Below are 24,463 nucleotides of genomic sequence, written 5' to 3'. Positions count from 1 at the left end.
GAAACATTACCTCTACGGGGAACAGAGGTTGATTGCGATGACCTTGCATAAGGCAATTTTGCCCTCTTGAACTCTGTTGCTGAGCACGGAACAATGGACAATGGGACAACATCGAGTACCTCATCGCGAGAAGGTGATACCGAGTGGATATTAGGCCTAGATACATCCTCTTCACTAGATACATGTTAAGTAGAAGATGAACCACAATGTTGAGACATCCTTGCGAATTTATGCACTAGAAATCGTTGACGAATAGATCCTCTTTGGGTTACGAAGATGAGAAATTTGTTGAAGAGAGGGAGAGAAATAGATTGGCACGAGGGAGGATAATCGATAATGATTTGAATAGATGGATTTTGATGAGTACTTGTTAAATTTTTTAGCCCTAAAATAGCATTTGTGTTATACCAAAATAAATGACATAAGAAAACTTTGATGATATTCCCGCATGCTTTTAATTGCAATAAAACCTTGTATATATCACCGTCTAGTTTTCTTTGCGGGACCTTGAAGTCTTTAATTATAATATTGACACCTGTATTCTGAGACCGGAATACAGGATCTCTATTCTGCGTAGTTTGTAGACCAGGGTGATAGAATAGGCCATCATATTTTGACTTCATTTTTTTGTATAATGTTGAGGCATCTTATCAGACTTTTCACTAGAAACAGCATAGTTAACACATATTTGAGTGCCTATGAGTTCACTTTCCTCTTTCTTTAGGAAAGACTTGCTTAGCCCTTGAGGAACCCATATGTAACACTCGTCTTTAGTCCTGACTCCTCTCATTACCACTTCACTCTTCTTATTGGATACGATACACTCAGTTTTAGAGAAATTTACTCAGTACCCCTGATCACATAATTGACTTATACTTATCATATTGGTTGTCAACCCTTTTACAAGTAGCACATCACTCAGGTTTGGTCCTACTGAGCCCTTTAGACCCCTAACTCCTTTGATTTTACCTTTGGACCCATCACCAAAGGTTACATAGCTAGTGAAATAAGGTCTGACATCCAACATCAGATTCCTGCTGTATGTCATATGCCTCGAACAGCCATTGTCAAAGTACCAGACATCTTTGGCTAGACGTCTGATTGAGGTATGAGCCATAAGACTAGAAACTTTATTCTTAGAGACCCAGTGCTTTACTTTCTTGCTATTTGATCCTTCCTTGTCGACCTTGAGAGGAAGGGTAGCATTAGGGAACCCATACTGCCTAAAACAAAAAGGTCTTATATGACCAAATCAACCACGATGATGGCATCTCCAGTGTTGGAACTTTTTCTTGGTATGGATGACATTACTCTTGCCATGATGTTGAGACATATGATTCGATGGCTTTGGTTTGGACTTGAGTTGAGTGGAATTTGAAATAGGTCTCTTGTTTTCGTTGAATCCTAATCCACTCATGTCTCCTGTTGCTCTTCCCATTTATAGGATCTCATCTAGTAGGTTAGTCCCATTATTCAGCATCCTGACAGACTTGTGAATCCTGTCAAGTTCAGACTTAAGAGAGACCACTTCTTCTTCCAATCTAGTCATAGTTTTCATCTGGTCTTTCCTTTCTGTTTTTATATTATGTATGAGATCTTTTTGTTTCTCACTTATTTGATATAGTTTTCTGAATAATGCAACCAATTCATCATAAGTTAGCTCATCATCACTTGAGGCTTCAGTTGTCACCCATCTTCCAATAAGGGCTTTCACATGCTTGCTGGATTTTTCATCACTGTCACTCTCAGACCCCTCTTTAGTCCAAGTTATAGATGGCCCCTTCATCTGTTTCCTGAGATATGTAGGACATTCAATTTTGGAATGTCTAAGACCTTCACATTCATCACATTGTATACCCTTTTCTTGTGAGGACTTATCTTCAGTTTTCCTTCTTCCAGCATCATTCAAATTAAAGATGTCAGATGAGTGGTCCTAGACATTTGATCTTGAATTTTTTTCCCATATTCTTCATTACCATGTTGAATTGTCTTCCAAGCAGAACTATGGCATTGGATATTCCTTCATTTGAATCTAGATCACATTCTTTCATATCGACTTTAGTGTTGGCAGCAAAAGCTATGCTTCTGTTCTTTTTATCGGCTTTATCATTGATGCTTAACTCAAACGTCTGAAGAGATCCTAATAGATCATCCAATCTCATCCGGTTAATGTCTTGAGCTTCTTCGATAGCAGTCACCTTCATGTCAAATCTCTTGGGAAGGGACCTGAGCATCTTTCTTACCAGTTTCTCTTCTGGTATCTTCTCTCCTAATGCACTGGATGCATTCGCTATCTCAAGAACATTCATATGAAAGTCATGAATGTTTTCATCATCTTTCATCCTTAGATTCTCAAATTAGATGGTTAGAAGTTTGAGTCTTGACATCATCACTTTGGATGTACCTTCATGGGCAGTTTTGAGAATTTCCCATGCATCCTTGGCTACTTAACATGTGTTCACCAACCTAAAGATGTTCTTGTAAATTCCATTGAAGATGGCATTTAGGGCTTTAGAATTTCCAAGAGCAAGTTCATCCACTTCTTTGTCCCAGTCTTCTTAAAGATTTAGTACAGTAGTGGGTTGTTTGTCTGCTCCTATAACAACGGGATGCTTCCATCCTTTCAAGACTGACTTCCAGGCTCGGCTGTCTATGGACTTCAAGAAAGCCATCATACGAGGTTTCCAGTAGTTATAATTGCTTCCATCCAAAACAAGTGGTTTGTTCAAAAATCCTACTTCCTTGTCCATTGTACTAGAAAGTAACCTCCCTAGATCTCATCCAGATGCAGAGAAGGATTCCGGCTCTGATACTAATTAAAATTCTGGTATCAGATATGTGATGTCGAATAAGATGTCACGACACAAATATTTGTTGATGAAACTAATAACTCAAACAGCAGAAGTAATAAAAAAAACTGCAGAAAGTAAAGAACACAGCGATATGTTAACCCAGTTCGGTGACAAACACACCTACTTTGGGGGCTACCAAGCCAGGGACGAAACTAATATTTGATAGTATCAATTCGAAGTTAAACAACCCCGTTTACACTTCTCACTTAATCACTACCCTTCCTATGACTTCTACCTAAGACTCACCTAGGTATGAGGCCCTCCTCAAATCCCTTCAATCACAACACCCAGTGACAAAATAACACAAACAATAAAAACAAAAGACACTCTTCCAAGACACACAATCCTCAATGTTTAAAAGCTTATGAGGACGAAACTACTCTCCTTACTTAACAGGTTTGGAGATTAAACCAGCATTCAGCACCTACGGGTTTGTGAATGCACACATATGGAACTTACAGCGCAATCTGAATACTCTAACTCTAATATCGATCCAACATTAGAGCAGATCACAATTCACAATAAAGGACGCGAAAAACACTCGGTAAACACAGAGCACATAGTCCTTAACAAAATGCCGCACAACATAATTAGGATTAACTGAACTCGTATAGATCAGCACTCACGAGCAGTCATGGGCTTGGGTCAATCTTTGAATAGTGTTCTAGAACACCCAATAAAACCTCCAAGAAATCGGGTAATAATTACTCTAATACAAGCACCTGAAAACACAAAACCCTAAAATAGAAACTGTTAGTTTGTTCAGTTTAAGAAACTGAGAGGATGTTAAGACATCTGCTTTGACATCTTTGCAGAACATCCTAAAAATATGTTTTACCAAAATTGCTGCAACACAGAACCAACATTGTTTTTAGTGAAATTCTAGAAGGGAGGTGGTTCCAATTGATTAATGACATCACAAAGCAAGTACCAAACAAAATTCCATGTCTTGTATATTTGTTATTTGCTATTATCTTGTTTTCTTACACTTGAAGTTTCTAGTTTTTTTTTGTCATTGTTATTACTCTTTTCCTCAAAAATTATCAGCCACAAAATCCCCTTGAATTGACAATATTTTGGATGCTTGAGCTTGATGTACAAACCATGCTTTCTTTTCCTTTTTGCTATGAGGTGGTATTTGTATTAATTTTTATGCTAATGATTATGTTAATTGCTTTGAAAGAATTGCAAACTGGTGCACTAGTGTAGATTGTCTTGATGATGCTATGTGTGGAGTATTTCATGTGTGTTGGGTACCTTAAATGGGATGACTTGATTAATTCCAAACTTGATGTAAGCATGAAACTTTTACAATTGTGAATTAGCTTGAATAAGAACTTGTTTGAACATGGCTTGTGGATTAGATGTATGTTAAGAAAGAAGTATGTTGGATTGCACTTGAATTGTAAATGTTAATTGACTTATATTTTTCCATATGAATGGTTGCACTGTGTGTATATGTTGATAGAGGTTTGTTGTATGTCATTGTATCCTTATTATGATGATGATTGTCATGACAGCCTATGGTGCATCTTGGCTGCAATTTTCCTTAGTGATCAGTATGGCCATAGTGTGAATAAGTGCTTTACCATGCAGGTCTAGTCATGATTTTAGCAAATTGGCAGCAGGGTACATAAAGCAATAATGAAATTGAAGCTGGTTGATATAGTGCCATGAATGACCTTTATCAACATGAACTGGTATGGTGTTGACATGGTACTGTAATGTGTTTTAGCTTTTGGACCTGTCATGAGTTTATTCATTTGTGCATGTTTGATCACTTGATTTTTTCTATAATGTTTGGCAGGAATTTTGCACCGAAGAGGGGCTTCATTATGGTGCACAAAGCAGGTGGAATAATGGAGATTTGGTGCAAGATTTGAATATCACTATGAAGAGCTTGCAAGAAATATGTACCACATAAGCCAATAGTTATCCAATTGAATCGGAGACACCTTTGAGGTTGTTGACTTTAGCATGTAATTCAATAGTTTTTTTCCTTAGGCTTTGGACTTGTTCACCTTTTGTTTAAATAGCATGAACTTTGTAGTATAGATTGCAAATGTCGTTTGAAATGTAACTTACCATTTCGATTCAAAAATGTGATTGCATTGATTTGGTTTGCATTTTAAGTTTGTAAGCTGCTTTGTAAACTGGTTTGAAAAATGCTTGGACTGTTCTTGTATTGAACTGAATGTGAACGGGTTTGATGAAATGGATAACTTGGAATTGGATGGATGGAAATCTGAATTTAACTTCTGTCTCCAAATTCCTTGAGAACGTCTTTGCAAGATGCTTAAAACCCCATTATGTTAATTTAGTTTGCAAATCACAACAGGCCTTCAAAAAATAAAATAGTTCGGTCTCAATTTCATTAAATGTTTTATGGTTAATAAACTAAATGTCTGGAATTTTAGACTATATCTATTTCCACTTTCATCATCAAGGGCCAAACTAGATGTGAAAATCCACATGGCTATGAAGCTCATTCTCTTAGGAGAACAAAATGTCATCAACATCTTCAAGAAGTTTAAATCCCATATATGGACAAGTTTAGGTTAGGGTTAATGATTCTCAAGTTGAGGTTTTAGATGGCGAAACACAAACCAAATCCCAAAGTCTTAACATCTAAAACATAAGACAACTCATGTGGTAAGATGCTAATTCTAGTTTTAATGGAATCCTTAGAATTTCATTCCACCACAACCAATATGAACTAAATTGTATTTCAAATTTGAATATTCTCTTTGGAAATTGAATCCAAAATCAAAGCATGACTCCAAAGAATATTGCCATGGTCAAATATTACATGAGAATAACTTGATCATGACTTGGTCAACAAAAAGTCAACTTTCCATGAATACTTCTCTTCCTCTCCAAATCAAATCTGAGACACTTCAATTCCACTTGCTCTTCTTTGAATTTCAATTCTAAAGTATTCATCAATCTGGTAATCATCTGATGTTGAACCCAAAACTAAAAAGCACTAACTTGTACCATAATCAAATGAGAATGAATACAACCAATAACCGCCAGCATTGAGAGCCAAACCACACAAAGATCATAAGAGGACCTTGATCACAGATGAAACCTCTGGCCATGTAGCTAAGCTTCCACATTGAAAAACCATCAACTTCATAGTTAAATCCACAACTTCAATTTTGACCTTAAAAAATAACAATGAATGTATGTATGTGACTGGATTAAAATCACCAATGATGTATGATTTAACCAAATGGCAAGTAAAATGTAAGGTGGGGAAAATTTGGGGTGCGACGGGTGTACCTTGTAAAGATCTGCAATGTCTAAAGCCCATTTGTCATCAACAAAGGCATTCATCCCAAATGAGGGTCCTTGTAATACATTTTCTCAAAGTCCCTATAACTAATTCCTTCAATACACCAACTAACTCAAAATAACTCTACTTATCAACATCTACTATCAAATCATTTACTAATCCTCCTTCATACACACTAGGTTCAGGATCAATGAATTCACCACTGTGGTGAATTTTGAGCTTCAGAAATTCATCTATTAACCTTATTCAAATAGAATTCGTCACCTAACACAGGTCCAAAACAAACATTCAAAACCCTAAATCTACCAATAACCTAACTGTACATAAAGCCCTAAATCTACTTAAATCCCTAAATGTACAAAGCCCTAATCCATTTATGAAAACATGCACACAATACTTATTTGAAATCGAAACTTCGTCTTCAATCATTCCTTCAAACGCGGGTTGAATCCTTCATAATCGCCTTCCTTCGAAGTTGCCTTCGCAATCGCCTTCAAAATCGCCTTCGTGTAGCAGACTTAGTGTTCCTTCGTTTTGAACATCAAAGATGTGTTATCCCTTTGTTTTGGTTGCCATTTGGAGTCCACTAATCCACATCATCAAGTAACATGTCACTTGGAATTTGATTTTGGAATTTGTTTAAAAAATTAAAGGACTAAAGTGACACGGAAAAAAAAAATTAATGGACCAATCTGAACCCAAAAGTATAGTTAAGAGACCAAAATAGATATTTTACTAATAAATTATAATAAATATTTTATAATTATTTTTATTTTTAACTAAAAAATATTAAATATTAAATTTAAGTAAATGTTAGTGACAAATAAATATTAACAATTGGCTATGTTGATTTAGAAGTTGTATCATTTGAAATAGATTTAAAAAAGGGACACAAATATTTGTGTCGTGTAATGTATGATTAAAGTGAAAATGTGTTAAAAGTTTAAAGTGTGTAAAAACTACTAATTTTCTTCTTCATCAACAAATATTTGCCTTGCGTATAATTTTTATAATCCGTATGTAGTGTAATATGATTATTTTCAATTTTAGTTTACATAACATAATAAAAGAAAAACAAATATTCGTCTTGTGTATAATTTTTATAATTTATAACTATTAAAATATGATTACTCTCAATTTTAGTTAGATAATTAAAAAAAACGTGTACGTTTTTTATAATTTATAATTAGTATAATATGATTATTCTCAATTTTAGTTAGATTAAAGAAGAAGAAGAAAAAGGAAAGTTTACTAATTGATAAGCAACAAGTATCGTTTATACATAAATTGTACATTTAAATATCACTCTTTAGTTAAACAATTATATATAAAGATTAGATAACTTTAAAACAATGACAAATGAATTATTAGTATTTGATATATGAGAAAATTTATATACAATTGTTTTAAAATATGATAAATATATAATTTTTTCTTAAACGCACATAATTTTCTTTTATTTTTACTTTTTAAATTATATTTAAATACATTTGTAATATTTTTATTAAAAAATAATATAAATTATTGGTCATATTTTGAATGTGTACTTTTCTCTTATTTTTAATCTTTTAATTATACACTTGTCATATTTTTTTTCTTTTTTCAATGTATACATTTGTTCTAATATATTATAATTGTCCTTTGATATATTATAATTGTCCTTTTTATATTAAAAATACTAATTTTAAATAATTATTTAATGTATACATTTGTTCTATGTATAATGATATAAATAATAATTAGTTTAAATATTCTTTTTTACTAAAAATAAAAGTTAATTTATTCATTGGTCAAAATAACTAATTGTCCCGTTTAATTATTGAATATAAATATGTATAAATATTTAATAAAAAAGTTTTAAAATAATACTCCCTCCGTCCCACAATGCGTGATCTATTTGGAATAAAATGATGTCCCAAAATGAATGACCTATTTCAATTTCCAATACATTTTTTTCAATTCTACCTTCTAATTATTAAAAAGTTCACCATTCTCAATACTTAAAAAGTTCACCATTCTCAATACATGATAAGGATACTATGGTAAAAATAATATTATAGTCACTCATTGTGAGGGAGTAGAATACACGGCAAACAATTAAACATATTTCCGAAATTATATGCATGTCCATGCGCATCAAGTTTTATGCTTTTTGAGAAACGTCAAAATCTGTACAACTCTTACAACTAAGCGTTTGTTTGGTTGTTGGTTTGGTTACACGGTAAATAAATTGTTTATTTATACAGTAATGATATTGATTTTTGATTAAAAATGAGATAAGTTAAAAATAAATTGATTTATGTTTATATTTGAATAAAATCCTACAATACAATACAAGTTGAACGACATAAACGTACAATAAATAATTCAAATAATAGTCAAAGAAATTCCCATAACATGCACTTTATTTCAATTTCATAGTTTAATAGTAGAAAATAACAATGAAGGCTACAACCTTCTAGAGACACAGCAAATAAAAGAAAATAACAATGAAGGTTATAACCTTCTAGACACATAAACACCAAATAAACGAAACCATGTGTTTAAGCCATCAAGGCTACACTTATTTAAAATAGACAAACATACTAAAGACACAAAAGCTACTCTTCTTCATCTTCATCTTTCCAGCACTTGAGTGTTGATCTTGGCGAGCCACAGTCGGAAGTCTTGACAAATTTCTGGTAGACAACAGATCCACCCATTCCAAGACCTTGGTGGCTCTTCTCTTCACAACAGTATCCCTTAACATCCAGCAAACACCCCTGCTCAAATGACTTGCTTGCATTGTGCACATGAACAGCTACAGAAAACTCAGTTGGTTGGAAACAAGCTAGCACCCTCATGGTCAGTTCGTTTAGATTCATTGCCTTCAAATCGTACCCTGCAGTCTCAAAGCTTGCATAGCTGAAACCATCTTCTGGAGTAATATGAATTGTGGACACAGCAGGCCCCTCAACAGAGTTCATTGAATAACCACAAGGTTCAAAATCAAAGTCGCAAATTTCAGAATTTGGAAGAATCTTCCTAATGCCAGAGTTGACGGTCATCTCGGCAGCTGAACCTGTCTGTTGTTTGAAGAAAACGGATGCTTTCTCCCTGTCTAAGCCGGTCATACACATCTCGAGTGTGTAGACAGAGTCCGATGGGCTCACGGAATCTGCAGAGGCACAGTATACATGCCAGTTCTGGGCTTCATCGGATCCACCCATAATATAAGCCATGCTGCCTGATCCAAGTTTGCCAAAGAAGCCATCAAGGACAGCCACTTCTTCGGAAAAGTGGCGATGAGGGAAAGACTGAGCACCAGGGAAAATGAAGCTGCCACGGGTGTACCTCACAGATCTAACTTTAAGAGAAATGGACTCGGCCAATTTCAATATCGGTGGAATTGCAAGCAGTAGCTTGGTAGTACCGCAGGTTTTGATTATGATCTTGTAGGCATAAACAAAAAGGCTGGACTCAGATAGAACGTAGGAATCAACATCGTCATTTGCGAGGGAAGAAACAATGGTGCACTCGGCTGGTGCAAGAATCTCATCCAACTGGGATTTTGTGAGAGATCTTAAACCCCTTCCTTGAGGGTCAAAGAAAAGTCCAGGGTCGGAAAAGGATATTTCCAACCTCTTTTCAAATCCTTCGAAACCAATTGCAGAAACTGCCATTGCGACGGTTCAAACAGAGAGAAATACAATAGAAACAAGGAGAGAAACGAATAGTATAATAGCAAGGAGAGGAATTGGAAAGATGTTGTTTGAAGGAGAGCAGTGAAAAAAGCTAAAAGAAAACAAAAAAAGCTAATAGAAAAGTGCTGGCATGCACGGGAACGAGAGTCAGGACGGTATATCAGGATGGCTTGCGAGCGCACTGCAAAGAATTGAAACAACCAAAACATTATCAATATACAGATCAACTAATAACAAAATGGATGGAATTGACTAAATCATAATGCAATAGTTTCATTTTCCGATGAAAGAACACTAACGTTAGAGTAAGCAGCTGATCTGAACTTCTTGATTCCACCGTTTGGACGAATGTCTTCAATGCTGTATCCGAGGGGGGCTTCGTAGAATAATGATGAGGAATTACTACTACTACTAGACTTCTTTTTACCTCCTTTAGACTCCATTAGCTCATTCAGTCCTGTTAACAGACAATATAAACAACATACACATTAAAACTCTGCTGTAAAATATAAATGATACAGAAGCAAGCACAAGTTTAACAAAACTCAATACCAACAAAATGGCATAATACACCAATCATATTGGTTTTAACATCAGGAGCAAATTACATAATTTTTAAAATCATTATGTAAAAGCAAATATCTTTAAAAAGGTTAAATAGTTTTTAAATCAACACCACCAATTATCATTGGACAAATACTTTACTTTAAACAAGAAAAAAAAGGTCATAAAGTACGATAAGGATTATAGACATGACAGAAAATCCCAACCAACAATCCAATGGTAGGTCCCAGCTAATCAAATTACACATCAACATGAAGATATCAAATACATATCCATGCACATAAAACGGAGTAGATCAAGTATCAACTAACATAAAATTTGCATTAACATGTTAAAAAATAGGTTAAATCTAATTAATCGCTCACAATCAATATACAACGAAACAATTCGATAGATCCAAAATAACGAAACTTTCAACATCTGATAAAGAAAATTAAAAAACTGAAAATAAAATCGGAGTAAAAAAAAGAATAGGTACCTGTTTTGATAAGGTCTGATTAAAATGCCGCAGCTTTCAAAACCTTCTACCCACCGCCAAGATCGAATCAAACAAAATCTACAAAAATTCAGAAAATAATACATAATCAGAAACGAAAACAAATTGAATAAAACATAAACGAGTTATCAAAAGAATAAGAAAAAACTCTTACAGATACGAGTGGGAACTTGGAAGGGAAAGCGCGGAGAAAGCGAGAGAGAGAAGAACGAAACCCTAGAAAGAACGATCTCAGAAAAAGAAAACCGAGAGAGAGAGAAAAGAAAGGATCGAAATCACAGGGCTGCGCTGCGTTGTTGTGTGTTTGGGATTTGTGAGGTGAGCGTTTATTTATAGGGTTATATTGTGGGGCGAGGGTTTGTTGTGCGTTTTGTTTAACAGCCGTCCGTGACCGTGAGAAGAGTTAAGTTATTGAACTTGAAATTACGGTCTTGCCCTTACTTGTTTCCTGGACGCTTCATCATCATATTCAACTGATTGATTCAATTTGATTGTTGTTTTTTCTATTTACCATAATATCCTTTTTTATTATTATTCCATGATTTTAGGGTGGGTCATGGTTTTATTTAAAGTTAGGATTCTCATTCATCCACTATAATGTGTTTTTCTTTCGATTTGTGCCGTTAATAGACAAAATCAGGTTCACATGCCAAACGTGCAATGCAAGGATGATTTAGTCTTTATCATTGTATTTATAAAATAATATTACTAGTAATATTCTCTATTCAAAAAGAAACACTATTAAAAAGTGTAAAAGTAAGATAAGATCAACCAAAATAATAAAAAGATTTTTTAAAAGAATCTGATTAGTATTTTTAAAAAGTAATACTAAATTGAATAGTTTAGTTTTTTTTATTTTCATCATTTATTTATATTAGGTTAAATTACAGTTTTGGTCCCCCAATTTTGGCTAATTCACGAAATTAGTCCCCCTATTTCAAATTCAAACACTTTTGGTCCCCCTATTTTAAATTCTAACAGTTTTGGTCCCTCTTTCACGTTTTTCATAGAAAATCGATGAGATTTTTTATTTTTTTAACTTATATTTTTATGTATAAAGTACAACAATATGTTTATATACGAAGATTTGTCATATTTCACAAGTAACTTGTTATTTATAACATGAAAACATTGTTAATTTTAAGTGCAAAAGTATGAAAAGGAGACCAAAATTGTTTAAAATTTAAAATAAGGGGACCGAAACTGTTTAAATTTAAAACAAGGGGACCAAAATTGTTTAAATTTAAAATAGGGGGACCAATTTCATGAATCAAATAAAATAGGGGGATCAAAACTGTAATTTAGCCTTTATATTATTAAAATAATATATATTTTTTCTTAATTAATTAATTTTTCATACAAGAATCAAATACAATTAACATTGTTTATTTTATCTTATTTAATTAATTTTCCATAAAAGAATTTTATTTAATTAATTTTGCATAGAAGAATCAAATATAATTTATATGTTTTATTTTGTCTCAGTTCAATTTATCTTTTAAATGTGATTTGATATCTTTTTTATCTATTTTTTAACTTCGAGATTCATTTTAATCGCTACACTTATAAAAATATTATATCAATTCTTTAATTTTTCAAAAAATGTTAATTTTTTTTACTAATTTATGACAAATTTAGTAATTGATTTTTGAGTTTTATGTCGGTAATTAGATAAAAAAAACTAAATATGGTGCATTTTGAAAACTTAAAAGACTCATATAATATTTTTTTAAATTAAAGAAGTAAAATAAATCCTGAAATTAATATACATGACCAAATATAATATTAAGCCTTTAAATGTTAATAACATTTTGTAAAAGGAATTCTCCAATTTAGTCAAAAGAATTTTTTTTTTAGTGAATTAATATATTTATATATTTGTTGTATATTTGTAATTTTAAATATTTTATTATATTAAAATTTTAAATTAATAAAAAATATAAATGGTAAATGTAATGGGCCAAAGCATTATAACCCAAATATATTATTGATCGTGCGTAGGAGTGTAATCGGATCGGTTTGGACTGGTTTTTAGTCAAAAAAAATTCTGAATCAATAATACCTTCATCGGTTTGGTTTGATTCGGTTTTTAACATTTTTTAAAATTGGAATAGAACCAAACTAACCGGTTTGGTTCAGTTTAGTTTGGTTCGGTTGATCAGTTTTTAATGTTTTTTTTCAAACATTATATTCGTCAATGTATTCTCCACTCATATGGATATTTGTTCAAATTCTTCTTAAAGACGAGGCTTAAGATTTGTTTAGGCTGAGTGTTATCATCAGAGTACTTTTGCAATGATCATCAAACCCTAGTTTGTCTTATCACATTTTTAATCGTTTTCTATGTTTGAATCCTTACAAGTTACAGAGCTCTTTTTAGTTGTCATTATCAAAAGCATATTCATCATTAAAAGCATGTTATCGAGAGTTTCTATGACTTTCAAAACATGGCTCCACACTAATGAACAACAACATTAAGCATCTAAACGCCCTACTAGCATACATATGCCACATTTTGAGTATGTACGCTAACATGACAACAACAAAGCATCCAGACGCCCAGAAGGGCATACACAGGTAAAAACCACTTTGGCAAAAAATGTATGTATGTCCAACTATGACTATTTAAGAGGAAACCTCATTTTTTCACAAGCATCTCACATTTTGGAGGGAAAAAACATTTTGAGTATAACAAAACACATTAAGAGATACGAGGAACATAATTCAAGAAATTTCTGGGTTGAGGCTTCCTCGTGACTCATTTATGTATAATATTTATAATTCCTTTAATGTTTATTGTTAAAATTATGAGTAGATAAGCTAATTAGTGTTAGGGATGAGCTATTGTCATTGATGAATCTTGTAACACTCAAACTCTATCCCGCAATTATAAGCGAAAATCATAGTGCATTTAAAAATATTCATCAAAAAATGGGATGTCACATTTCGACTTAACCAAACAAACATACTTATATTGCATTTAACAAAGATACATAGCATTCGGAAACAAAACTTTATCCAACAACTTCCAATTTCAACTTATGAACATCTTTCAATTCAACTTAAAACGAATGTCATCATGTAATACAAAAATTAAATAATAACGACTAATCCCCCCGAGTGCTACTTATCAGAGCAATAGACACCAACCCGACTTGCCATAAAGCAAAATAAAGACTTTATGAAGTCACTTCGAACAATCACAACTAATCTTGAATACCTGCATATTTCCCATGGTAGGGGAAATATTAGCAAAGGAGTGAGATATCTTACAATATAAAGGAATGCATGATAAATAATATAGGAGATATATACCATACATAATTTCACCACTTCATACAACAATTATCACAACTTGACAACTTATAACACAATACAGCTTTTACCACAACCAAACCATCAACAAAGTAACTTTCACCACAACAATAATGTTATTAGCAAAACATAACATCATATTCAAATTCACAACTGTATCATCAACACATCGCAACATTCACATCATAATCACAAACATTCAAAATGCAACTCAATATGCGACTTCATGTTATGCGTATGCATGTGGTACCATTCGGAGTAAACTCCCAACTTAAACGATTGCCATTTAGGCCAACTTAAACAATTGCCATTTAGGCCAACTTAAACAATGTCATGGATGCGACTCAATGAATGCACATCCACAAGTACAACTTAAACAACATAAAACCATATGAAAAACATAACTAACATAACCAACTAGCACAACATAGCCAACTTGAACAACTTAATCAACTCGAACAACTTAATCAACTCGAACAACTTATCAACATCGACCATAGGGTCTACAGCAACAACAACAAATTCATCATATTAACAACAACAAAAACAAATTCCTCATATTAGCAACAACAACAACAACAATTCATCATATTAGAACAACAACAAAATCATCATATTAACAACAACAACAACAATTCATAATATTACAACAACAACAACAAAATCATCATATTACAACAACAACAACAACAACAAAAAACATCAACATTTCATCTTATTAACAACAACATCAACACACTCATCATATTCCACATTTCAAGTAATCATCCTAACACGTTATATTCAACTTCATAATAAAAACATATTCATTTATTATTTCATCACAATATATCATTGTCTCTTCATAAGGAAGGTACATATCATTATCTCAATAGCATTGTATCGTCATAAGAAGAACATACATCAAGTTATACCACAACATGGTTATGTTAATTCATCGCAAAGAGCATACTTCATATGTTAACACAACATAGTTCATCACTTAATCCTAATAAACATAATAGGAGACTATATCATATGAATCACTTCATTGCATCATGGTATGGTTCATTGTGTTAGCTTTACAACACTTCGAATGGCGCATAAAACAGAGTTACGGATCAAAAGTTATGGCCTTTACAAAAATCTGCCAAGGAGCTTTCGAATCCAGGAGCTTTCGCTTTACTTGAAAAAGAGTTAATTTTTTAACTAAGGGATCTATTTAACCCCCTTCTAGATCCTTCCTATCGTCTAACAAGTGGCATCACGAGCGCTGGTTTATCTAGTGCTTCACATATAATTTTTTAGAAAATGGAGAAAGATCCAAAAGGGGCGTATACTAGAGCGCCCATTTTCACCGGTGAAAACTATAATTATTGGAAAGATTTTAGGCGTGTGCATATCAATTCTGTTGATAGAAAAATATGTAAAGTTATCCTCGAAGGTCCTATGGTGATAACCATAACTGACGAGGTGGGCTTTACCACACCCAAACCGGAAGCACAATGGAATGAAAAAGATGAGAAAGATTATGCTTATGATTGGGAAAGCTAGAAACATGATGATAACTTCCTTAGGGGTTAATGAGTACTTTAGTGTCTCACATTGCGAAACTGCAAAGGAAGTGTGGGATGCATTACAAGTCGCCCATGAGGGAACAAACAATGTTAGACTAGCTAGAATCAATACTTTAACGCAATAGTTTGATCTCTTTCGCATGAACCATGGTGAAACCATTGCGGAAATGCAAAAGATATTTTCTCACATAATCAATAGCTTACATGCACTAGGACATATCACGCCTAATGATGTTGCTACTAACAAAGTTTTGAGATGTCTTAGTAGGGAATGGGTACCTAAGGTCACCGCAATCAAGGAAGCCAATGATCTCACAACTTTGGATCTTACGGCATTGTTTGGTAAGCTTCAAGAACATGAGAAAGACCTCATGAATCTCATCAAGCATGAAAAGAAGGAGAAGAAATAAAAGTCAAAGGCACGGATAAGAAGTCAATCGCGTTAAAGGTTTCAAGTTCTAAGTCATCCACCAAAGATTATTGTGGAAGTGACTCTAGTGATGAAGGTGAAAGTGCCGATGAAGACTTGGGCTTATTTGTAAGCAAATACAATAGATATCTCCGGAGAAATGAAATACAACATTCAGATAACAACGTCATTGACTATAGATGTCAAGCTACACCAAATAAGCAAGATGAAAGTAAGAAATCTAAATCAAGAGGATCATGCTACAATTGTGGTAAACCTGGTCATTACAAACCGGATTGTCCATCGCTCAAGAAAGACAAATCAAAGGACAAGTTTCAAAAGAAACCACATAAAGCTAGAAGAGCATATATTTCTTAGGAAAGCGATAGTGAACCTTCAAGCAAAGGAAACTCTAGTGATGAAGAGGAAACGATCAACTTATGTCTTATGGCACACAAAAAGAAGAAGAAAAATGTAAGTCACTCTAAACATGATCATGTTGATGAAATGTCTTATTTTGAATTGCAAAAGGCCTTTGATAGTCTACATCATGAGGCTAAGGAAGCCTTCAAACACTTAGCCTCAAATAAGAAAACATTTTCATACCTTGAGAAAAAGGTTTCCGATTCCGAAAAGGAATTAGAAACTCTCAAGGAATCTATGATAGAAGCTACTAAAGGTAAAAGCGAAAATGACGATATTTTTTTGTTTAGATGGGCTGGATGTAAAACTTGTCACATTTGGAAAAGAGAAGCTAAAAATCTTAAAGTTAATTAGACAAGGCATTATAACCTAAAAGTAACATTTTCTATTGATCGATCAAATTACAGAAATAGTACGAATAATAATTATAAAAAATACACTTATGAGATAAGAGATCAATTAAGCAAAAGTAATTACCATACAACCTTGTCATGTCTATATTGTTGCAACGAGGGTCACACTATTAGAAAATGCCGATTTAGGAGATTCTTGGTTCCCAAAGACATTTTCAAATGGTTCCCCAAAAGCAACCTAAGTTTCACTCACCCACAAGGACCCAATGAAAATTGGGTACCTATTTCCCTTGTTTAAAATTATAGGTGGAATGTCTTGAGGCCTTTGAGAGAAGATGGTTTCTTGATAGCGGTTGCTCAACTCATATGACTGGTGACATCTATTTATTCTTTGACTTTGTGCCTAAGAAGAAAGGATATGTGACCTACGGTGATAACAACAAGGGAGCTATACTCGGAAAAGGTAGTATAGGTAATCCCTCCTCTATTACTATCTCAGACGTCCTTTTAGTTGAAGGTCTTAAACACAATCTTATTAGCATTTTCCAATTGTGCGACAAAGGATACAAAATATCTTTTTCAAAAGAAATTTGCACAATTGAAAACAATGATAATAAAGGTGATGTGTTTAATGGCTTAAGGGTCAATAATGTATATGTGCTTGACTTAAATGAAGTATCATTGAGTGGAACCAAATGTCTATCTACAATGAGTGAAGACTCATGGCTCTGGCATAGACGTTTAGCTCACATCAATTTTGACTTGCTAAATAAAGTAGTATCAAAAGACCTAGTAGTTCGACTACCCAAAATTAAAATTCTAAAAGATCACTTATGTGATGCGTGTCAAATGGGGAAGCAAACAAGGAACTCGTTTAAATCTAAAAATGGTGTTTCCACAACGAGACCCCTTGAACTCCTCCATATGGACCTCTTTGGGCCATCTAGAATAAAAAGTCTAGGTGGAAATTATTATGGGTTTGTCATAGTAGATGACTTCTCTAGGTTTTGTTGGACTATTTTCTTAGCTAGGAAAAGTGACACCTTCTCCGTATTTGAAAGGTTTGCCAAAAAGTCTCAAAATAAATTGAATGCTAACATTATTACTATCCGAAGCGATCACAGAGGTGAATTAGAAAATCACCTCTTTGAAGAATTTTGTGAAAAGAACGACATTGATCATAATTTTTCCGCACCACGAACTCCACAACAAAATGGAGTGGTGGAACATAAAAACCGTGTTTTAGAAGAACTCGAAATAACTATGATCAATGAACATGGTCTTCCTAAATAATTTTGGGCTGATGCCATAAGTACGACTTGTTATGTTTTGAATAGAATTCTAATACATCCTATTCTTAACAAAACTCCATATGAGCTCTTAAAAGGTGGGAAACCCAATATTTCACACTTTCACGTTTTCGGATGTAAATGTTTTGTGCTAAATAATGGAAAAGAAAATATTGGCAAGTTTGATTCAAAAGCGGATGAGGGTATCTTTCTCGGATACTCTCAATCTAGTAAAGCATATAGAACATACAATAAAAGGTTACATATCATTGAAGAATCCATACATGTTTCCTTTGATGAATCCTATCCGAAATCGGTCGAGAAAGGTATTGTGTTTGATGGTGCAAGTACCTCTTCGAAGAGCATACTAAAAGATCTGGATGCAAAAAGTGTTGAAAATAATGATAGCCTCATACCGGAGAAAGTTGAGGAGAAATCGGATCAAGCACCCGAAGAAAAGGCGGAAGATCACTCAAGTGATAAAAGTGATCTCCCTCTTGAATGGAAATCCTCAAAGGATCATCCCATTAACAATATTATAGGAGACATCACAAAAGGAGTTACCACACGGTCAAAGATAAGTAACTTTTTCTATCATTTCGCTTTCGTCTCTCAAATTGAGCCTAAAAATTCCAAAGAAGCCTTAATCAATGAACATTGGTTTTTATCCATGCAAGAGGAATTAAACCAATTTAAGAGAAATGAGGTTCGGGATCTTGTCCATCCTCCACGAGACCATCGAGTAATTGGCACCAAATGGGTGTTTAGGAACAAACTAGATGAAAACGGAATTATAACTCGCAACAAGGCACGTCATGTTTCTCAAGGGTATAACCAACAGGAAGGGATCGACTATGAAGAGACTTACGCTCCGGTCGCCCAACTTGAGGCTATATGCCTTTTAATTGCCTATGCATGTTCACAAAACTTCAAGTTATATCAAATGGACGTTAAGAGTGCCTTTCTAAACGGCTATGTTAATGAAGAAGTGTATGTATTTCAACCTCCCGGTTTTGAAAATTTTGATTATCCTAACCATGTTTATAAGCTTAAGCGGGCTTTGTACGGTATTAAACAAGCCCCTAGGGCTTGGTACGAGCGTCTTAGCAAGTTTCTACTAGATCAAGGTTTCTCAAGAGGGAAGGTAGACACAACCCTCTTTATTAAACGGCATGGGAAACACTCTATTCTAGTTCAAGTTTATGTAGATAATGTTATTTTTGGGTCTAATAATTTGTATTTGGTCAAGGAATTCTCTAAGCTTATGCAGGGAGAATTTGAGATGAGCATGATAGGGGAGTTGAACTATTTCCTCGGACTTCAAATCAAGCAACTCGAGGAAGGAACCTTTGTAAGCCAAACAAAGTATTGTCATGAACTACTCAAGCGGTTCGATATGGCCAACTCCAAGGCTATTGACACTCCAATGTCTACCGCGGTAAATCTAGATCGAGATGAAAATGGTAAGTCGGGTGATGTAAAAAGGTATAGAGGTATGATCGGTTTTCTTCTCTATCTTACCGCTTCATGTCCCGATATTATGTTTAGTGTATGCTTGTGTGCTAGATTTCAATCATGTTCTAAGGAGTCTCATTTAAAAGCCGTAAAGAGTATACTTAGGTATCTTTGTGGCACTCCAAAGCATGGTATTTGGTTCTTCAAGGGAAGTGATTGTTTGTTGGTTGGATATTCCGATTCCGATTTTTCCGGTTGCAAATCGGATAGGAAAAGCACAAGTGGGACTTGTCATTTCTTTTCAAATTCCTTAGTAAGTTGGCATAGCAAAAAGCAAGTTTCCGTTGCTTTGTCAACTGCCGGGGCGGAATACGTCGTAGCCGGTAATTATTATGCTCAAATCTTGTGGCTCAAAAAACAATTGCTCGACTTTGATATTAAATTAGACCGTATTCCCATATTTTGTGATAGTACAAGTGCCATCAATCTAACTAAAAATTTGGTTCTGCACTCACGCACAAAACATATTGAGATTAGACACCACTTCCTTAGGGATCGTGTAGAAAAAGGTGACGTCATATTATAGCATTTTGAAAGTAAAAATCAACTTGCCGACATCCTTAGAATTGAACCATTTTTCCATATCCGAAGGGAACTAGGCGTTCTAGATATCTCGGATAGATTGCAACCTCACTAGGTTGCATTGCTCTTAATTATGCTTGCAACTTTATATGTTACTCACCTCGCTATTTGCAAGCTCTTGTGAGGACAACTTGTCTTAAAATCTCCACAAAGGTAATATCCCTCATATTTATATCCACTCTTGATCATATGTAAATGAAAAACTTGACTTGATTACATTCACTTTATCCTCCATGATAATTGTTTTGTATGTAGGCTTCCTAATTATTGTGTAACTAAGTGTACATAACATGAAATTACCAAAATTGCATTTTTGAACTGCATGAGTCAACCTCTGACATTGAATGGTCGACGACTTACTGAAGCTTTTATTTTTTGCTATTATCTCTACATGCGTCGATGCATGACCTGTTATGGTCGATGCACCGCTGACTATACCAGCCAAAAACATTATCTTATTATATGTGGTTGTGTCTCATTTCATCCTTTACTCTCTCTACCTCCAAACAGAAAATCCATCCTCTCCATAAACCCTAAAAACCCATATTTCCAAAATCCCTCAAATCACTCCAAACTTCAATCATGGCTTCAAGACCCACAAAGAAGGGATCCTCCAAAGGTAGTTCCTCTCGACATCGCTCTGAAACACCAGTAACTGCTCTATTTCTTCTCACTAATGATCTGGTAGAGATTTTTTAGGAAAGTTTGTGAATAGGAAGATAGTGAAACAATATGTTCTTTACTTCCAAACTATCAATTGCGTGCATATTGAGGAAGTTATAGAGTTAGTTAGGTTTCAGAATCTATTTCCCTTTCTAGAGCTTGATGTTAATTACAATGAAGAGTTGGTTAAGTTGTTTTATGTTGGTATCCAAGGAAATTTTGAGGATATTGATTTTCAAGTTAAGATTGGTGATAAGGTTCTAAAGTTTGACACATAATTGTGGAAAGATTATGGGATGTACCCACAACCATCTGATGCCATCAAAATTACTGATACGAAGCCATTCCCTGGATTTGATTTCAAATGGGCTCAAAACTCTTTATTGAAAACACCATTTAAAACCAAAACTATGAATAGTGTTCTGTTTCCAAAAACTGTAACCACAAGTGCTTTATATCCACTGGACAAGATTCTTCAATGGATTGTATCTAGGATAATTCTCCCCAAAAAGGGCAGTTTATATCCGGTTGATCAACGTGAAGTGTAGTTAATCTATGCCATCAAGAACAACATTAGAATTCATTGGCTCTATTACATAGCTAGTAGGATGTTTGAGCTCAGAGGTTCTCCAAGAGGCATCACATTATGCTACGCCTCCTTTGTTCAAGGCATTCTAAATAGGACTGACATCGGGGTTCCTGGTATTCGGTTCATGGATTTATCCACTGATCAAGGATTCACTCAGAAAACCCTCACCATGATGGGTCATCAATGGGATCCAACTAATCAAAGGTATATGTATTTTGCTAAGAGCACTATTGTGAAGCTGCAAGACATTTTTGATGAGGAAGATGAAGAAGATGAAGGAGAAGGAAATGATGAAGCAAATGACGAGGAAGAAGAGGACGAAGTTGAAGAAATGGAGGAAGACTCTCCAATGCCTCAAGGCCATGGTGCTTCCATCTTGGAACAACTTTAGAACATGCGCATTCAACAACAAGAACGTCATGCCATCACAAGTGAACGCATGACTAACCTATCCAGTATTATTCTCATTCAAGGTGAATAATTTGCTGCATATGCCTCTCGCCAAGACCAACGATACAACACCTTGCACAACATGATTCAAGCTCGATTCGACAACTTTGCCTCCTTCACATCCCACTTCATACAACATTATCCGCCCAACCAACCAAATGAGGAACCAAGAGGAGACGAGAATCCAGAGGATTGAATTGGCTCCCTATATGTGTCTATCATGAATTCTAAATTTCACGTTTTATTTGTTTATTTGTAGTGTTTAATTAATCCTATGGACATATCCATCTTTGTTTATTGCTTAATTTCTAAACATTGGTTTTGTAAGACACTCCATAACATTTGTTGTGTTATGTATGACTTTATTATCTAATATTTGGTAGCTTATTTAAATCACTATATGTTCTGCACTAACGTATTTTATGTGAATTATTGTTAGTGTCATAAGTTGCTTAGTAGAAAATGATTGATAAATGTTATTATTTATGTTACCTTTGACTATTTGCTTTTCTCTTTTTGATGTCGTCAAAGAGGGAAAAGAAGCTAGCAAAATAAATATGTGATATGTGGGCAATGCTGATTGAATTTGCGCAGAGTGTTGTGAACTTTAAGAAATGCACAAATTCAGGGGGAGCTTACTCGAAAAATTGAGTGTACATTCGCTTAGGTTTTGCCATCATAAAAAAGGGGGAGTATGTGAGGGTAACACACCTCTACCAGTGTTTTAATGATGTCAAAACTTCCTATTGGTGTGTGGATTTATGAAGAACCTTGCTAGTGGATTGGAAATCAATCGCAAACCTTGAAAACGAGGGATTTTGAAAACACCTTTAGCATGCGTCGACTCATGAACTGTCTGCGTCGACTCATGGAGTGAATTAGAGCTTTGGGTCAACCTCGGGACAGCCTACAACGACCTGATGATCGGCTCAAAACTGGAAGTGTGAGATTCTCAGCTTATGTTGATGCATGTCTTGTTGTGGTCGACACATGATAGCATCAAACGTCCTTCCACCAACCTCGGGAGCGCTCACGCCGACCCCTATGGTCGACTCACACTGGGAGTAGAAGTTTCTTCAGCTTGCGTTGATGCATGCCCTACAGCGGTCGATGCATCGCGAAAGAAATTTGCTTCTCACCTACATCGAGAGAGCTCACGCCGACTGCTCTTCTGTTGCGGTCGACCGCTCGCTATTTGTGACAATTTTTCTGCTACACTTTCAGATCTTGGAAAATTGGTTAACACATATATACTATTTTATGTCATTTTCGAGAATACAAGAAAAAGTGAAAGATATACACATTGTTCTCATCATCTTCAACCACTCAAGCATTCATCAACAACTACACATGATAATTTTTGTTGATCAAGGTGCAAAGATGTGTTGATAACATTCAAATTGAAGATTGAGATTCAGATTTGAGTTGAGCAATTATGGGTTTTTTCTTGGATAAAACCATTGGAATTTTCTCCTCCAAGATCTTGAAGATTTAGGGGTTTTTACACATGTCTTTGCTTCATTGAATTCAGCCGAGCTAAAGGATTATGAAACGTGGGTTTGCTCAATCAAATAGCGATAACCGGAGGATTGTGAAGAAAGATTTGGGCTCATACATCTTGCGATTTGTTGTGAAAAACGATACCAATAACAAAGTATAATAGGGAATTAGGGAAGAGAATAAGAACACAAGAATTGGTTATAACTGCTATTCTTTTACTTTCTCTTAAAACAAGATTACAAGTTTACAAGAATAACAAATAACCTCTCTCACCCTAAATTAGGATTTGCAGCTTAGCAATGATGAGAGACTAGTATGCTATTTATAATAAAACCTAACATACTAACTAATGGGCTTTTTTCCACAAGACCCATTATACAAGCCAACTTAATAAACAAGCTAACTTAACAAATTAGGGTTTAAACACTAAAACCTAATTTAACATGCTAACAACCCTAGCATCTTCGACACAAGCATGTGAACAACCTTCGACTTCATGCTTAATTCTGTCGAACCAAGAAGCTACCCTTCGACCATACTAGAGTTCGATCCAATATCTCACAAATCTCCACCTTGGACCTAACTCTACAACATCAAGGGAACAAACTAGCTATCTTCATGCAGCTTTATCAACTGCATACAGTGGAAAAACTTGCAACTTGACAATGTCTTGGTGATCATATCAGCAACATTGTCTTCAGTCGAAACCTTCAGCATTTGGACTTCTCCACGCTCGATTACTCCTCTGACGAAATGCAGCCTCACATCAATGTGCTTAGTTCGCTCATGATAGGCTGAATTCTTCGACAGGTGTATTGTACTTTGACTATCACATTTAACAGTGATACCTCGACCTTGAAGTTTCAGTTCCTTCGCAAAACCTTCAAGCCACAATGCTTCTTTCACAGCTTCAGTTAATGCAATGT

General features: G+C 34.6%; 1 protein-coding gene across 1 annotated transcript; it reads right to left on the bottom strand.

Moving 5' to 3' along the window:
- Positions 1 to 8,537: 8,537 nt before the first annotated feature.
- Positions 8,538 to 9,986, bottom strand: LOC131649775 (S-adenosylmethionine decarboxylase proenzyme). The gene has a single exon (XM_058919533.1). It carries the CDS (start codon positions 9,810 to 9,812, stop codon positions 8,751 to 8,753), a length of 1,062 nt encoding a protein of 353 aa, XP_058775516.1. The 5' UTR covers positions 9,813 to 9,986; the 3' UTR covers positions 8,538 to 8,750.
- Between the last annotated feature and the right edge of the window lie 14,477 nt (positions 9,987 to 24,463).

The sequence above is a fragment of the Vicia villosa genome, linkage group LG2 (assembly GCF_029867415.1).
Source record: "Vicia villosa cultivar HV-30 ecotype Madison, WI linkage group LG2, Vvil1.0, whole genome shotgun sequence".
Lineage (NCBI taxonomy): Eukaryota > Viridiplantae > Streptophyta > Magnoliopsida > Fabales > Fabaceae > Vicia > Vicia villosa.
This window is presented reverse-complemented; position numbering and strand designations above follow the sequence as displayed.